This window comes from Phaenicophaeus curvirostris, chromosome 23 (assembly GCF_032191515.1).
Source record: "Phaenicophaeus curvirostris isolate KB17595 chromosome 23, BPBGC_Pcur_1.0, whole genome shotgun sequence".
Taxonomy (NCBI): Eukaryota; Metazoa; Chordata; class Aves; order Cuculiformes; family Cuculidae; genus Phaenicophaeus; species Phaenicophaeus curvirostris.
In genome coordinates, this window is record NC_091414.1 from 4162659 (window position 1) to 4177481 (window position 14823).

Here is a 14823-nt window from a genome sequence, read left to right on the forward strand (position 1 = left end):
ACTGCACGCAGAGCAGATATTTTATCAGCTAGACACTTGCCTCCTGGATCCTTGGCTTGCTGCGAAAGAGGAGCCTCAGCATCTCCAAAGCTTTAGGCAGCTACTCTCCCATACTTTGCGAGCTGGCTTCCGAACTCCGAGCTCTCTGCAGCACCCAGACCAGCACGAGAACCCCGGGTGTAGTAGCTACGTCACTGGGATGTATTTTGGGAGTTTTCACTGAAAGGAAACTGTGGTTTCGTATGGGGAAATTGCATTGTGTGGCGCCGGCTGCACAATACTGCCATCCAAATGAAAACACTGGATGGCTTTACGGGTGCTTAGGCATGGCTCTTCCCATCAGCAAACCTCAGCAGGCTTTTCAACAGGATCAGTGCAGTCCCCTGAGTCATAGAACGAGCGTTTTCAGCCGCCACACAATGCAGCAACAAGCAGCCGAGAGCCCACGTAGCCCCCTCCGTGACTGCAGCTTTCCAGGAGGAGGCAGCTCCTGCATCCACCCCTGGTTTGTCCCCGTCCTGTGGCAGAGCTGCTGCTCGGTTTTCTGCTGTGCCAGGTCTCTGGGATGCTGCTGGGTTTGCACGCTCACATCTCGTGGCAGGGTTGCACAACCCTTGCTTGCTTGCTCAGGGGTTCAGCTCCTGCACCGGGACGCTGCACCCTGCTCTTACACAGCGAGGGATGCCTTAATAAGGTTGGAGAGGGAAAAGGAGATCATAGAATCATTGAATCACCAGGTTGGAAAAGACCCATTGGATCACCGAGTCCAACCATTCCTATCAAATACTAAACCACGTCCCTCAAATTGGCTGAGTTAGGCAGTGCCAGCAAAGGGACCAGATCGGTTCTTTCCCAGTTTCTATGTTTGCAAGGAAAAGGGTGAGCCACGTGCTTATTGCCAGTTCCTATCAAAAGCCCATCTATGTTTCCTCTATGCAAAACAGATGCCCTGGATGGCTTCAAAAGCTACCCAGCTGTTTCACCAGTGTCACTGGTGCTGCCTTACAGAATCCTTTTAGCTGTCCCCACTCATAAAAAAAAAAAAAGCCACGGTTCCTGCCAAACCTCTTCCTAGATCCACACAACTCTTGCAGGTGTAAAGCTGCTCGGTGCTGCTCTGGACCACAGCGTTCAAAATGCTTCCAGGCTGCATCCGTGTCTGCATGGAGCATCCCACTAGCTCTTTCCCACTCCTAGAGCCTCTTTCCCAGAGGAGATCGCACCCTCCTCAGTGGCAGGAATCATAGAATCACCGGGTTGGAAGAGACCCTCTGGATCATCGAGTCCAACCATTCCTATCAAACATTAAACCATGTCCCTCAGCACCTCGAGGAGGCACAAGGGATCTCAAAACAATTCTGCAGCAGAAAAACACAGAAGCTGGAGCTACGGATTGTGGAAGGAATTAAAAGAGCTGCAGAAGGCAGGGAAGCTTCAGTGTGAGACAGGACAACGCAGCCACCTGGTTCATGCTCTGGCCTCTCTTCTGATGGTTTTCTGACAGGGACACAGATAATCACATCCCATCCTGCTTTGCCATGGGCCTGGCTCAGCCTAGCTGCCCTTTTTCTCTCCTAAAACCAACGCTTTGAGGGTCTAAGGCTCTTCACAACGAAGAAGTCCATTCTGAAGCCTCCTCTGCTAAACCTAGAGACCAAAAAACCAGTCTGGGTCAGAAGCAGAAGCCATCAGCTCTTTGCTTTGGATGCAGTTAACAGCCATGGGACGAATGGCAAGAGCACAAACCTCCACTGCTTTGCTCCCCAAGAGAAGGGACCAGAGCCAAGCAAGCAGGTAACAATCCCAATAAAAATCAATAAATGCAAAGCAAGAAGCATAAACCAAAAGAAATTGTGGTGCAAGCAGCAACGTGCCAAGAGGCACATGGGACTAGGCAAGAGCCTTCCTCCATCAGCTTCCAAATGGCCTTACACATCCCAGGAGAGTTTGATCCAACCTCCTGTACGAGGAGAGGCTGAGAGAGATGGGGTTGTTCAGCCTGGAGAAGAGAAGGCTCTGAGGAAACCTTAGAGCAGCTTCCAGTACTGAAAGGGGCTCCAGGAAAGCTGGGGAGGGACTCTGGATCAGAAAGTGCAGGAAGAGGATGCGGGGGAATAGATTTCAGCTGAAAGAGGGGAGATTGAGATGAGATCTTGGAGAGAAATGTTTTGCTGTGAGGGTGGGGAGGCCCTGGACCAGGTTGCCCAAAGTGGGTGGCTGCCCCATCCCTGGAGGGGTTCAAGGCCAGGTTGGATGGGGCTTGGAGCCCCTGGTCCAGTGGGAGGTGTCCCTGCGCATAGGGCTGGGATGAAACCGGATGGGCTTTGAGGTCCCTTCCAACCCAACCCATTCTGTAAGTCTATGAATTAAGTCACTTGTAAACCTTGCGTGTTTTTGAAAAGCAAAAAGTTGGTGAGTTTGCCAGTCGTCTTCTTTCTGTTCCTGCATCCATGGGTCTTGGGAGAAGCGAGATGATGCTGGAACAGATGCTGGTACTGAAGTGCCAAGACCCGGCTGTAAACTCTGCGTGAACCTGCTGTCGTTGGCACGTCACTCCTGGGAAAGCTGATCCCCAAACCCAGTGGTGCCAGAGAGAAACGGCTCTCAGCGCACAGTTTAAAGAAGCTGTAATCCAACGCTGTGTTAGCAAAAAAGACCACAGGGCTAAACTCCAGCGAGTCCCAACATCAGCTCCATAAAAGAGGATGCTCGCTAGCCCTATAGATTCAAATCAGATCAACGAGGGGCCGGCTTTGCCTTCTGCCAAGATCCAGTTACATCCCAGCGAGCAGCGGGAACTGCAGCGGGGAGGGAAGGATCAGGGTTTCATAAACAGGAAGGTGATGGTGTGAGGAGAACCAGCTGCTCTCACAGCAACGCGCTTCCAAAGCGGAGCTGGTGCCCTCGTGCCAGACCAAAGGGACGGCTCGGCACTGGAAGGAGAAGACCTCTGACTGCATGCAGCTTATCCCTCAACACAAACGGCTCCCGGCCTCAGGAGCGCAAGCTTCACGCTCCTGAACTTGTGCATGAAGTTAGTTCATGCCACCCAACTCCAGAGCAACAACCTCCCTGCAGAGCTGCACCCCCTGCTCCGGAGGAAGCTTGAAATAAATGGGAAGCAAGAGACGCCGCAGCTTTGCAGAGGAGGCAACATCGCTTTTTGCTGTTGTAAAGAGCAGCGAGAGGCAAAGGCTGCTCTGTCTGGAGCTTCATTTTTTTTTTCTAGTGATGGTTATCAAAAAGAGGAACAAATAATGCAAAGGAACCTCCTCAGGCACTGCTTGCCCTCCTGCAAAGGCCTTATTTGGGCAAGGCTGGCAGTTGGGCTCATTTGCAACCAAAGAATTGGCCAGAACCACCTGCTTTTGTCTGCACTTCTTTGATGGCTCCCCTCCAGCCTGAGAAAACTTGTGGGACACTTGTCCCAGAGCAGCCTTGCTCTTTCCTCAGCAGAGACACCACACAGCCTTGCAGAGTGAAAGGTTCCAGCTTGTGGCACCAGCATCTGAGCAGACCCACCTGCCAGCACAGACTGGAGCTGTTTGGAGAGTTGGGATGGGGAGAATCATAGAACGGTTTGGGTTGGAAGGAACCTCAAAGCCCATCCAGTTCCATCCAGGGACACCTCCCACTGGATCAGGGGCTCCAAGCCCCATCCAACCTGGCCTTGAACCCCTCCAGGGCTGGGGCAGCCACCCCTGCTCTGGGCAACCTGGGCCAGGACATCCCCACCCTCACAGCAAAACATTTCTTCCTGAGATCTCATGTCCATCTCCCCTCTTGCAGCTGAAAAACATCCCCCCTCATCCTATTCCTGCCCTCCCTGATCCAGAGCCCCTCCCCAGCTTTCCTGGAGCCCCTTTCAGTCCTGGGACCTGCTCTAAGGTCTCCCCAGAGCCTTCTCTTCTCCAGGCTGAACAACCCCAACTCTCTCAGCCTCTCCTCGTATGGGAGGTGCTCCAAGCCTTCGAATCATCTCTGTAGCCACCTCTGGACTTGCTCTAAGAGAATCATAGAATCACCAGGTTGGAAAAGACCCACTGAATCATCGAGTCCAACCATTCCCATCAATCACTAACGCATGTCCCTCAGCACCTCGTCCACCCGTCCCTTAAGCCCCTCCAGGGAAGGTGACTCAACCCCCTCCCTGGGCAGAGATCTATGTCCTTCCAGCGCTGAGGACCAGAAGGTAGCTGTGCCCCAAGGCAGAGCTGATTCTGACACAAGAGGAAGCGCTGCCCACAACCACGAGATAGTCGGAGCAGCAGCTGCAGATTTTAACTCGCTTTGCTGCCTTCCACCGACTTCCAGGAAAGTGAGGCAGGCAACGCCGACAAACCCCCACAGGAAACCTGCCCTCTGAGCGACGCCTCTCGAGAAGCCTGCAGCTGCTCTGGGGACCTTCTGGAAGCTGTGAAATGTCACTCTGTACCTGTGCTACGGGGCACGGTCACCGCGTCAGCCCACCTGCCGCTCCTGGGGCTGTGTTGGGAGCAAGAACCAGGGCAGAGTACGAGGATATGGCTCAGCCTGGAGAAGAGAAGGCTCCAGGGAGACCCTAGAGCAGCTTCCAGTGCTGAAAGGGGCTCCAGGAAAGCTGGGGAGGGGCTCTGGATGAGGGAGGGCAGGGAGAGGATGAGGGGGAATGGTTTTTCAGCTGAAAGAGGGGAGATTGAGATGAGATTTTAGGAAGAAACATTTTTTCTATGAGGGTGGGGAGGTCCTGGCCCAGGTTGCCCAGAGCAGGGGTGGCTGCCCCATCCCTGGAGGGGTTCAAGGCCAGGTTGGATGGGGCTTGGAGCCCCTGATCCAGTGGGAGGTGTCCCTGCTGATGAATAAACTACTTAGTCTTTACTCAGGAAAAGAGTTATTTCCTGGCCTGCTGCTTGCTACAGCTTAGAAAAGAAGTTGAAAAAAAGAAGTCCAGCAAAGCAGAGCATTTTGTGAGATAGCACCAATATTATCCTGTTGGTGATGTTAAGCACACCTGGGAGAATTCAAGAGTTTTACTCTATCTAATTAATTGGGCATCGCAGTATCAAGGAGTATTCAATGATTAAACACCAAAGCTATCTTGCTCGTGCCTGCACACACCACAAGCAATTAAAGGAAAAAAAATAATTGGAATCCTCAAGGAGATTGAAAAATTTCTTTGCCTAAGAGAAGACTCTGTTGTGCTCTCCCACACACGTTCTAACAAGTTTACAGAATCACAGCAGCCCTGAGTGGGAAGGGACCTACAGGGACCATCGAGTCCAACTCCTGTCCCTGCGCAGGACACCTCAACATTCACACCATGTGGCCGAGGGCCTTGGCCAACCACTTCTGGAATTTTGTCAGCCTCAGTGCCGTGACTGCTTCCCTGGGAGCTGTTCCAGTGCCCCACCACGCTCTGGGGGAAGAACCTTTTCCTACAGTCCAACCTAACCCTCCCTGGCATCTTCCTGCTGTTCATTCGAGTCCAGCGAGAAGAGCTGAGCACCTGCTCCTCCTCCTCCCGTGTGAAGAAGCTGCAGAGCACAGAGTTACAAGGTCGGAAAAGACCCACTGGATCATCGAGTCCAACCATTCCCATCAATCACTAACCCATGTCCCTCAGCACCTCGTCCACCCGTCCCTTAAACCCCTCCAGGGAAGGGGACTCAACTCCCTCCCTGGGCAGCCTCTGCCACTGCCCAATGACCCTTTCTGTGAATAATTATTTCCTGATGTTCAGCCTGAACCTCCCCTGGTGGAGCTTGAGGCCATTCCCTCTCGTCCTGTCCCCTGTCCCTTGGGAGAAGAGCCCAGCTCCCTCCTCTCCACAACCTCCTTTCAGGGAGTTGCAGAGAGCAATGAGGTCTCCCCTCAGCCTCCTCTTCTCCAGGCTAAACACCCCCAGCTCTCTCAGACACTCCTCTTGTTCTCCAGCCCCTTCCCCAGCTTCGTTGCTCTTCTCTGGACACGCTCTGGACCATGATGAGGTGCCCCCTCATTCTCCTCTTCTCCAGGCTGAGCAGACCAAGTGATTTTATCCACTCCTCATACGGTTTCCCCTCTAAACCCTTCACCAACTTTGTGCTCTCCTCTGGGCGCTCTCAGCTCTTGCAGGAGGAGGCAGAATCATAGAATCACAGAATCATAGAATCCCCAGGTTGGAAAAGACCCACCGGATCATCGAGTCCAACCGTTCCTATCAAACACTAAACCATGTCCCTCAGCACCTCGTCCACCCGTGAAACAGGACAACATAAACCCTTGGAGTCACGGACAAAGCTTAAAAGAAGAGGGAGATTCTTAGAGCAATCCAAGAAGATCTGCAGGGAAGAGTCTGCTTCGTTAGGTCTTTAAAGTTAACTCACGCTGAACAAGGGCATTTGCTGTTTAGACACACAAAGGCTCGGGGAGGCAACCAGAGCCAGGGGAGGGCAGAGGCACCACGGGGCGGCTTTGAAGATGGAAGTCTTGGACAAAGCCACTTCTAAAACACAACTAAGGAGCGCTGGAGACTTCGGCAACTGGAACTTCCCGATAAGTGGATAAGGACGGGGGCGGATTCCAGGCAGGAGCGTTGCTGCTAGAGGTTTGCAAGAAGGGATTTCTGAGAGGGAACAGCGCTGCGGTGGAAGAGAGGCACGTTTCACCCTACACTGTCTCCAAGGACTGCTTATTTGGTCTCCTGAAAAACAAACCAACCTTATGAGGAGCGTCTGAGAGAGCTGGGGGTGTTTAGCCTGGAGAAGAGGAGGCTGAGGGGAGACCTCATTGCTCTCTCCAACTCCCTGAAAGGAGGTTGTGGAGAGGAGGGAGCTGGGCTCTTCTCCCAAGGGACAGGGGACAGGACGAGAGGGAATGGCCTCAAGCTCCACCAGGGGAGGTTCAGGATGAACTTCAGGAAAAAAAATTTCACGGAAAGGGTCATTGGGCAGTGTCAGAGGCTGCCCAGGGAGGGGGTTGAGTCCCCTTCCCTGGAGGGGTTTAAGGGACGGGTGGACGAGGTGCTGAGGGACATGGGTTAGTGATTGATGGGAATGGTTGGACTCAATGATCCGGTGGGTCTTTTCCAACCTGGTGATTCTATGATTCTCTGAAAATGGAGGGAGGGAGAAGCAAGCCAGGCCACACAGTCAAACCTCTACACAGCGAGGGCGTTGGTAACGCTGCTGCCTAGAAAGCATCATTATCTGCAGGTACAAACCACAACAACTGGGCGCAATGAGCGACCAACTCCATCGTGGCACAGTCAATGCCAGGAATCTCACTCTGCATGGCTTAAAAAAGCCTTTGAGCATCAGAGAAGCACACCGCTGTCTATCCCAGGACAATTCCTCTCCACTCTGAGAGGCAGCTCAGTGCACCACTAATCGCGTCACCCTTGGGAAGGACTTTGCTGCCACTCCAAGCTGGGATCCTGGCTCCCCACAATGGGAGTTACATGCAAATCCCTAAAAAGGGAAAAGTCAGACCAAGACAGTGCAGTTTTACCCTCTTTGGTGTTCAAATGGAGCAGTTCCACCCTTTTTCATGGGCCCCTTCTCTCACCACAAAGAAAGTTTGCTTCTTGTTCGCAGAAAGCGACCCACAGCATCCTCTGAGGAGGCAAATTGCCAAATCCCAGAGGCTGTGTCACCTCAAAGAGGCTGAAGGTGACAGGTACCAATGTCTCCAGCCCTGGCACAGGCTGTATCACCCCAAATATGCGGAGACTGCAGCTATGGCACAGGCTGTATCACCCCAAAGAGGCTGAAGGTGACAGGTACTGGTGTCTCCAGTCCTGGCACAGGCTGTGTTACCCCAAAGAGGCTGAGACTGCAGCCCTGGCACAGGCTGTGTCACCCCAAAGGGCTGAAGGTGACAGATACCAGCGTCCGCAGCCCTGGCACAGGCTGTGTCACCCCAAAGAGGCTGAGACTGCAGCTATGGGACAGGCTGTGTCACCCCAAAGTGCTGAAGGTGACAGGTACCAGTGTCTCCAGCCCTGGCACAGGCTGTGTCACCCCAAAGTGCTGAAGGTGACAGGTATCAGTGTCTCCAGCCCTAGCACAGGCTGTGTCACCCCAAAAAGACTGAGACTGCAGCTATGGGACAGGCAGCGTCACCCCAAAGGGCTGAAGGTGACAGATATCGGTGTCTGCAGCCCTGGCACAGGCTGTGTCACCCCAAAGAGGCTGAAGGTGACAGGTACTGATGTCTCCAGCCCTGGAACAGGCTGTGTCACCCTAAAGAGACTGAGACTGCAGCTGTGGGACAGGCTGTGTCACCCCAAAGAGGCTGAAGGTGACAGGTACCAGCGTCCGCAGCCCTGGCACAGGCTGTATCACCCCAAAGAGGCTGAGACTGCAGCCCTGGCACAGGCTGTGTCACCCCAAAGGGCTGAAGGTGACAGGTACCAGCGTCTCCAGCCCTGGCACAGGCTGTGTCACCTAAAAGAGGCTGAGACTGCAGCTATGGGACAGGCTGTGTCACCCCAAAGAGGCTGAAGGTGACAGATACCAGTGTCTGCAGCCCTGGCACAGGCTGTGTCACCCCAAAGGGATGAAGGTGACAGGTACCGGTGTCTGCAGCCCTGGCACAGGCTGTGTCACCCCAAAGAGGCTGAAGGTGACAGGTACCGGTGTCTGCAGCCCTGGCACAGGCTGTGTCACCCCAAAAGAGGCTGAGAGCCCCAGGGGACCCTGCCAGGCTGGCACTCCCTCCCCGAGCACACTCCAGCAGGTGGCACTCAGAGCATCTTTAATGACCAAACCGTGTTTCTGTTCTGCAACAGGAGGCTGAGAGCCAAAAGGACTCATTTCATAAACATCCATTTCATAAACACCTCTGTGGGAAGATTCAACACCCCTAAAACAGAGGAGATCCAGGACTGCATAAAGGGATAAGATGTTTTCTCTCCTGCAAAGGTTCAGGAAGGGAGAAGCAGCAAGTGGCTTGATGCAGCAGAGCCCCCACGTCCAGGCGAGCCCTTCTGCTTCACAACATCATTTCTGACCTGTTTTTATCTAACTCAGTTAACCAGGAGCACCAAAATCCCTGCTTTACACCAGGGAGCTCAGGTTCCTTGTGGGATGGGGCAAGCACGGAGGCTCAGGCACAGGCATCCCCGTTGCACTCCCCATCCCTGCTCCCAGGGACATTGTGGCACCAGATTCTGCAAGTTTCTTTTGAAAAAAAACCATGAGTATAAAAACATCTCTCCACCCTTTCCAGGCACTACAAGCTGCAGCTGGCCGGGATAAGCTGACTGAGCAGTTTGGGCTAAAGATACAAGCTCAGGCAAAGATCTTCCCAAACCCCACGGAGATTTTTCGACAACTCTCTGGAGCTGCAAGAGGAGCGCTGACAGCTGGGGGGATTTTGCACCCAGTGAAACGAAATGCCAGAAAGGAGAACACCTTTAACTGCCAGGAGATAAGGAATTACTTAATTATGAGCTCTTACAGAACAAATTAGGCTCCATTTAGAAAGTGCAAGGGATACACTGCTTCCCCTTCCTGCAGCCCTGCGCACGTTTCCCAGCAAGGAGGAAAGGTCCCTTCTTGGCAAACTCTGACCAGCTTGTGCTGTGATGGTGGTAAAACCAGGAATAGAATCACAGAATCATTGAATCACCAGGTTGGAAAAGACCCACCAGATCATCATCAATTGTTCCTATCAATCTCTAACCCATGTCCCCCAGCACCTCATCCACCCGTCCCTTAAACCCCTCCAGGGAAGGGGACTCAACCCCCTCCCTGGGCAGCCTTAGACCTTAGAGCAGCTTCCAGCACTGAAAGGGGCTCCAGGAAAGCTGGGGAGGGGCTCTGGATCAGGGAGGGCAGAGACAGGACAAGGTGGGATGGGTTTAAGAATTGGTGGCTGCCCCATCCCTGGAGATGTTCAAGGCCAGGCTGGATGGGGCTTGGAGCCCCTGATCCAGTGGGAGGTGTCCCTGCCCATGGGAGGACGTGGAACTGGATGGGTTTTGAGGTCCCTTCCAACCAAACCGTTCTATCATTCCATCTAGGCATGATGATGCAGTTTTGCCACTTCCAGTACAGAAGATGAAACAGAAATCTAACTGACCTATAAAACACGAGAACCAAAGCTTGGTTGCTGCCCTTGCAGTGATCGTGGCATGTGGAAACTATTTTCTATTGCAGGAACGCAGGAATTCCATACTCCTCCCACAGCACACATGCTGCTGGCAGTTCTCTTGTTGGAAGCCACGCAAAAAGCCGTTCAAGCCTTCGCTTGGAGCCCACCAGGGCTTGGTATGTGCATGCTGGGAGAATCCCACTCCCTCCCACCCAATGGGAAGGACCCAAGGGTGAGATACACAGAAAGAAAAGTGACAGTCACATTGGCACAGTGGGTCTTAACTACAATAGTGTTAAAAGGAAAAGAATCATAGAATCATAGAATAACCAGGTTGGAAGTGACCCACCGGATCATCGAGTCCAACCATTCCTATCAAAAAAAACCACGTCCAACCCACACCCTGGGCTGTTGCCAACAGCCCAGTGCGAGCATGCAGGATCAGTGCAAAAGCAAAGCATGATTTTGTCATTTAATGCTTGTAAAGAAGACAGATCACAGAATCATAGAATCACCAGGTTGGAAAAGACCCACCGGATCATCGTGTCGAACCGTTCCCATCAAATACAACCAGCAGCCACCCCTCTGCTGTGGCACAGGCGCATGTGCCAGGGATGGGACCATAACGTGAAGGTCACCACCCACCCGTTACCAGACATCACGGAATTGTGCTCAGCCTGAACACTGGTAATAACCTGGTTTGTCCCATTCCCCTACGACAGCCTGGAGAAGAGGAGGCTGAGGGGAGACCTCATTGCTCTCTCCAACTCCCTGAAAGGAGGTTGTGGAGAGGAGGGAGCTGGGCTCTTCTCCCAAGGGACAGGGGACAGGATGAGAGGGAATGGCCTCAAGCTCCACCAGGGGAGGGTCAGACTGAACATCAGGAAAAAATTTTTCTTGGAAAGGGGGATTGGGCACTGGCAGAGGCTGCCCAGGGAGGTGGTTGAGTCACCTTCCCTGGAGGGGTTTAAGGGACGGGTGGACGAGGCGCTGAGGGACATGGGTTAGTGATTGATGGGAATGGTTGGACTCGATGATCCTGGGGGTCTTTTCCAACCTGGTGATTCTATGATACAGAAAAAGCTTTTTACAGAGCTTTTTCCCCCTGCTCTATCCACGCAGAGACCCCAGGGCTCCCTTCCTGTGTGACCCCCCTGAATCCCGCTGCGGCCCCGCTGCCCAGGGATGGTGCTGAGCCATCGCCTCCCCCGCTCTGGAAGCAGACGCTGCCGATTTCCAATCTGCATCCAGGCCACCCGAGCCTCCTGGTTAAGTACAGCTCTCAAACAGCACAGAAATCAATACCTCCACGTCTCAGAGTGCTTATAGGAGCACAAAAGGATTGTGTTCACAGTCCATTTGGTGTTCCCAGAGCCGCCAGGAGCTCTGATAAGAATGAAGTTTCAAGTACAAACAAGGAATAAACCCTCTCATTTCCCATAGGGGTGACATTTCCCGGCTGCGCGCTCCAGGGGTGGCGAGGGAAGGATGCAGATTTCATGTGGCAGTCGGGGAATCCTTATTGCCTCAGAGCATCATAGAATCACTGAATGGTTTGGGTTGGAAGGGACCTCGAAGCCCATCCAGTTCCATCCCAGCCCGATGGGCAGGGACACCTCCCACTGGATCAGGGGCTCCAAGCCCCATCCAACCTGGCCTTGAGATCAGCTGGAGTCTTTGGGAGAACACCTCTGGCTCCCTTGCTGGAGTCCTGGGTCGGCATCTGAGCCAGAGACCCCTCAACACGCTCAGCCATGGGGACTCCCAGCTCCCAGGGTGGGATGCTCCAGAGATCCAAGCCCACTCTGACCCCTTCAACAATCAGAGATGAGTAAGTTCTTTGCTTTGAGCTCTCTGAAGTCCTCTTTGGTGCCAGCTCGCTGCTGTCCCTGCCACAGAGGGAGCTGCCACCACCCTATCCCCCGTGGCTGCTCTTCATCCACCTTTCCCTCAAGTAGAACAAGGATCCCGCTACTCCTCCACCTTTCTGGGGAAGCACCAGCAGAGCTCTGGCCTTGCTCACACTTCCTCCTAGGTCCACAAAAATTTGACTTCAGCAGCTGTGTTGCCCTCTACCCCCAGAGCTCGGAGAAGCCTGGCTGAGGAGGGGCTGGCAGGACGATCCCTCGCTCTGCTGCTTTAGCTCTGATGGGGAGCAGGATGATGGTTTCCTCTGGGTATAGCACACAGTACAAGATTATCACTAATTCTTTTTCAATAAAAGAAGAGACAGACCTGGAGGCTGTTTCCCTTAACCCACAAGGGGGATGGAAATGGAAGAGAAGAAACCGGAGCGGTTTTGATGGGTCGGACTAGACCAGCGCGCCGCGCGAGAGGGCTGTTGGAGCGCTGCTCTGCAGACTCTGCTGCATTCCTCGTGTGCAAGTCCTGTAAACTGACCCCTCTTCAATTATTCATTAGAGCCTGCAGCTCATCAGAGACTCTGCTCCTCAAACAGCCATTTATCTGTTATTTCTTTTGAAGAGCTCAGATGCTGTTAACCATAGCCTGGCCTGGCCAAGGACAAGGAGCAAATGCTCTGGCAGGAATAAGCCGGGCAGCTGTCAGGCATTAAATTAAAAACAAACCCACTTGATTACTTCAGCTGACAAGACGGAGCAGCCAGTTTAAACCAAGAACTCGGCTGCTGACAGGCTGAAAATTAAGCGAGCGGCAACAGAATCATAGAATCATAGGACAGTTTGGGTTGGAAGAGACCTCAAAGCCCATCCAGTTCCATCCCAGCCCTATAGGCAGGGACACCTCCCACTGGATCAGGGGCTCCAAGCCCCATCCAACCTGGCCTTGAACCCCTCCAGGGATGGGGCAGCCACAAATTCCCTGGGCAACCGGTTCCAGGGTCTCACCGCTCTCATCGTGAAGAAATTCTTCCTTATATCTAGTCTAAATCTGCCCCTCTCCAGTTTATCCCCATTGCCCCTCATCCTATCCTATGCCCCTATAACCTGCCAGGTTATCCTAGGGGGACCAAATCAGCCAGAGCATTCTTGGCCGAGCAGCTGGAAGCCACAGAAGAGGGGCAGCAGGCAGAGAGGGATTTGCTGAGGTACCTGTCTCTTCCAGCACTGGAGAGTTTTCCGGTTCTCAGAGAAAACAGCAGCAGCTGTACAAACACACAGGCCTGTTTCAAAGCAGAGGACTTCACTTGTTTGCTTTAAATCCCTTCATGTTAAGAGACCGTGATCAGAGCAGTGTTCAGGAGTGATGAGCATCACACCATCGGACACATTGGTTGGACTGGATGAGCTTAGAAGTCTTTTCCATCTTAGTGTGCCCAGGGGGCCAAGAAGGCCAAGGGCATCTTGGCTTGGATCAGAAACGGCGTGGCCAGCAGGTCCAGGGAGGTTCTTCTCCCTCTGGACTCAGCCCTGGGGAGGCCGCTCTTCGAATCCTGGGGTCAGTTCTGGGCCCCTCACCACAAGAAGGATGTTGAGGCTCTGGAGCGAGTCCAGAGAAGAGCAACGAAGCTGGGGAAGGGGCTGGAGAACAAGAGGAGCGGCTGAGAGAGCTGGGGGTGTTTAGCCTGGAGAAGAGGAGGCTGAGGGGAGACCTCATTGCTCTCTGCAACTCCCTGAAAGGAGGTTGTGGAGAGGAGGGAGCTGGGCTCTTCTCCCAAGGGACAGGGGACAGGACAAGAGGGAATGGCCTCAAGCTCCACCAGGGGAGGGTCAGGCTGGACATCAGGAAAAAAATTTTCATGGAAAGGGTGATTGGGCAGAGGCAGAGGCTGCCCAGGGAGGGGGTTGAGTCACCTTCCCTGGAGGGGTTGAAGGGACGGGTGGACGAGGAGCTGAGGGACATGGGTTAGTGATTGATGGGAATGGTTGGACTTGATGATCCGGTGGGTCTTTTCCAACCTGGTGATTCTGTGATCACTAGCGTGTTAGAGCAGGGTGTTTCACCCAGAACACAAACTAAGGATGAAGCTGGTGATGTGGGTATTACTTTGGCCAGAAATATCCACATCCAGGGTTTCTGCCTGTAGCTTCCTTTGCAGAAGATGCTGTGGGGAAGGACCTTCCTGCAGGCTTTCCCTGCTCATAACACACTGATGGCTGAGCAGGAGCTGCACAGATCCGGGATGAAGCCGAGCCTTCCTCTTCAGTGCATTCCTGGTTTGGTGTCGAACAGCAAGGCTCAGCCTAAGCAGGTGGGGCGATTCACGCCTGGGGTGCACAGCAGGGCGAGCACCCGCTCCCATCTCAAAGGTCTCTTTTATGGTGCAAAGCAGAGCTGGAAGAGGTTATTTATTCACTTCCCCGGTATTCACTGTGATTATCACCCCAGCACAAGCTGATCGGCACTCCTAGCCCGCGCCAGCCGTACCTCCGGAGAGAGAGTGGGCGCACTCAGCACTGCAAACCCACTCCTCTGCTCTTCATTATGAAGTGATTTCATTAATTGGGTGTTGTACTTTCATGCATAATTCCTCACCCTTGGCACCTTCAGGGTGCAGGAGCTCACCCCTCAGCCAAGCCGGCTGCAGAGCTGTAAGACCCCAATTATGTGAGGTTTTATTTTTCCGCTGAATTCAAGCTCTCTGTTGCCATTCCCCAGCTGAACAAGGACCAATCTGCAGCCTACCTGACAATTAAAATCTAAAGAACATAGGAGAGAACGAGGTTTGGCACCTAGAGACCAACACACAGCACTGCTGATTAACCCCTGGGGCAGAGCAGCTTTTGAGAGCCAGGCGAGAGAGCTCTGAGCTCTGCTCCTGACCAGCACAGAGATGCAGGTGAGGCT

At 53.4% G+C, this 14823-nt stretch overlaps 1 protein-coding gene across 4 annotated transcripts in view; it reads right to left on the bottom strand.

Annotated features, from left to right (window-relative positions):
• The window catches only part of RPS6KA1 (ribosomal protein S6 kinase A1), a 55297-nt gene that overhangs the window by 26186 nt on the left and 14288 nt on the right, over positions 1–14823 (bottom strand). Inside the window, exon 1 of one of the 4 annotated variants that reach the window (XM_069875551.1) lies at positions 41–162. The exons of the other annotated variants lie outside the window; for them this stretch is intronic. Within the exon in view, the coding sequence (XP_069731652.1) occupies positions 41–82 (42 nt within the window). The 5' untranslated portion in view covers positions 83–162. Of the gene's footprint in view, positions 1–40; positions 163–14823 lie in introns of those variants that run through there. 4 annotated transcript variants of the gene reach the window in all.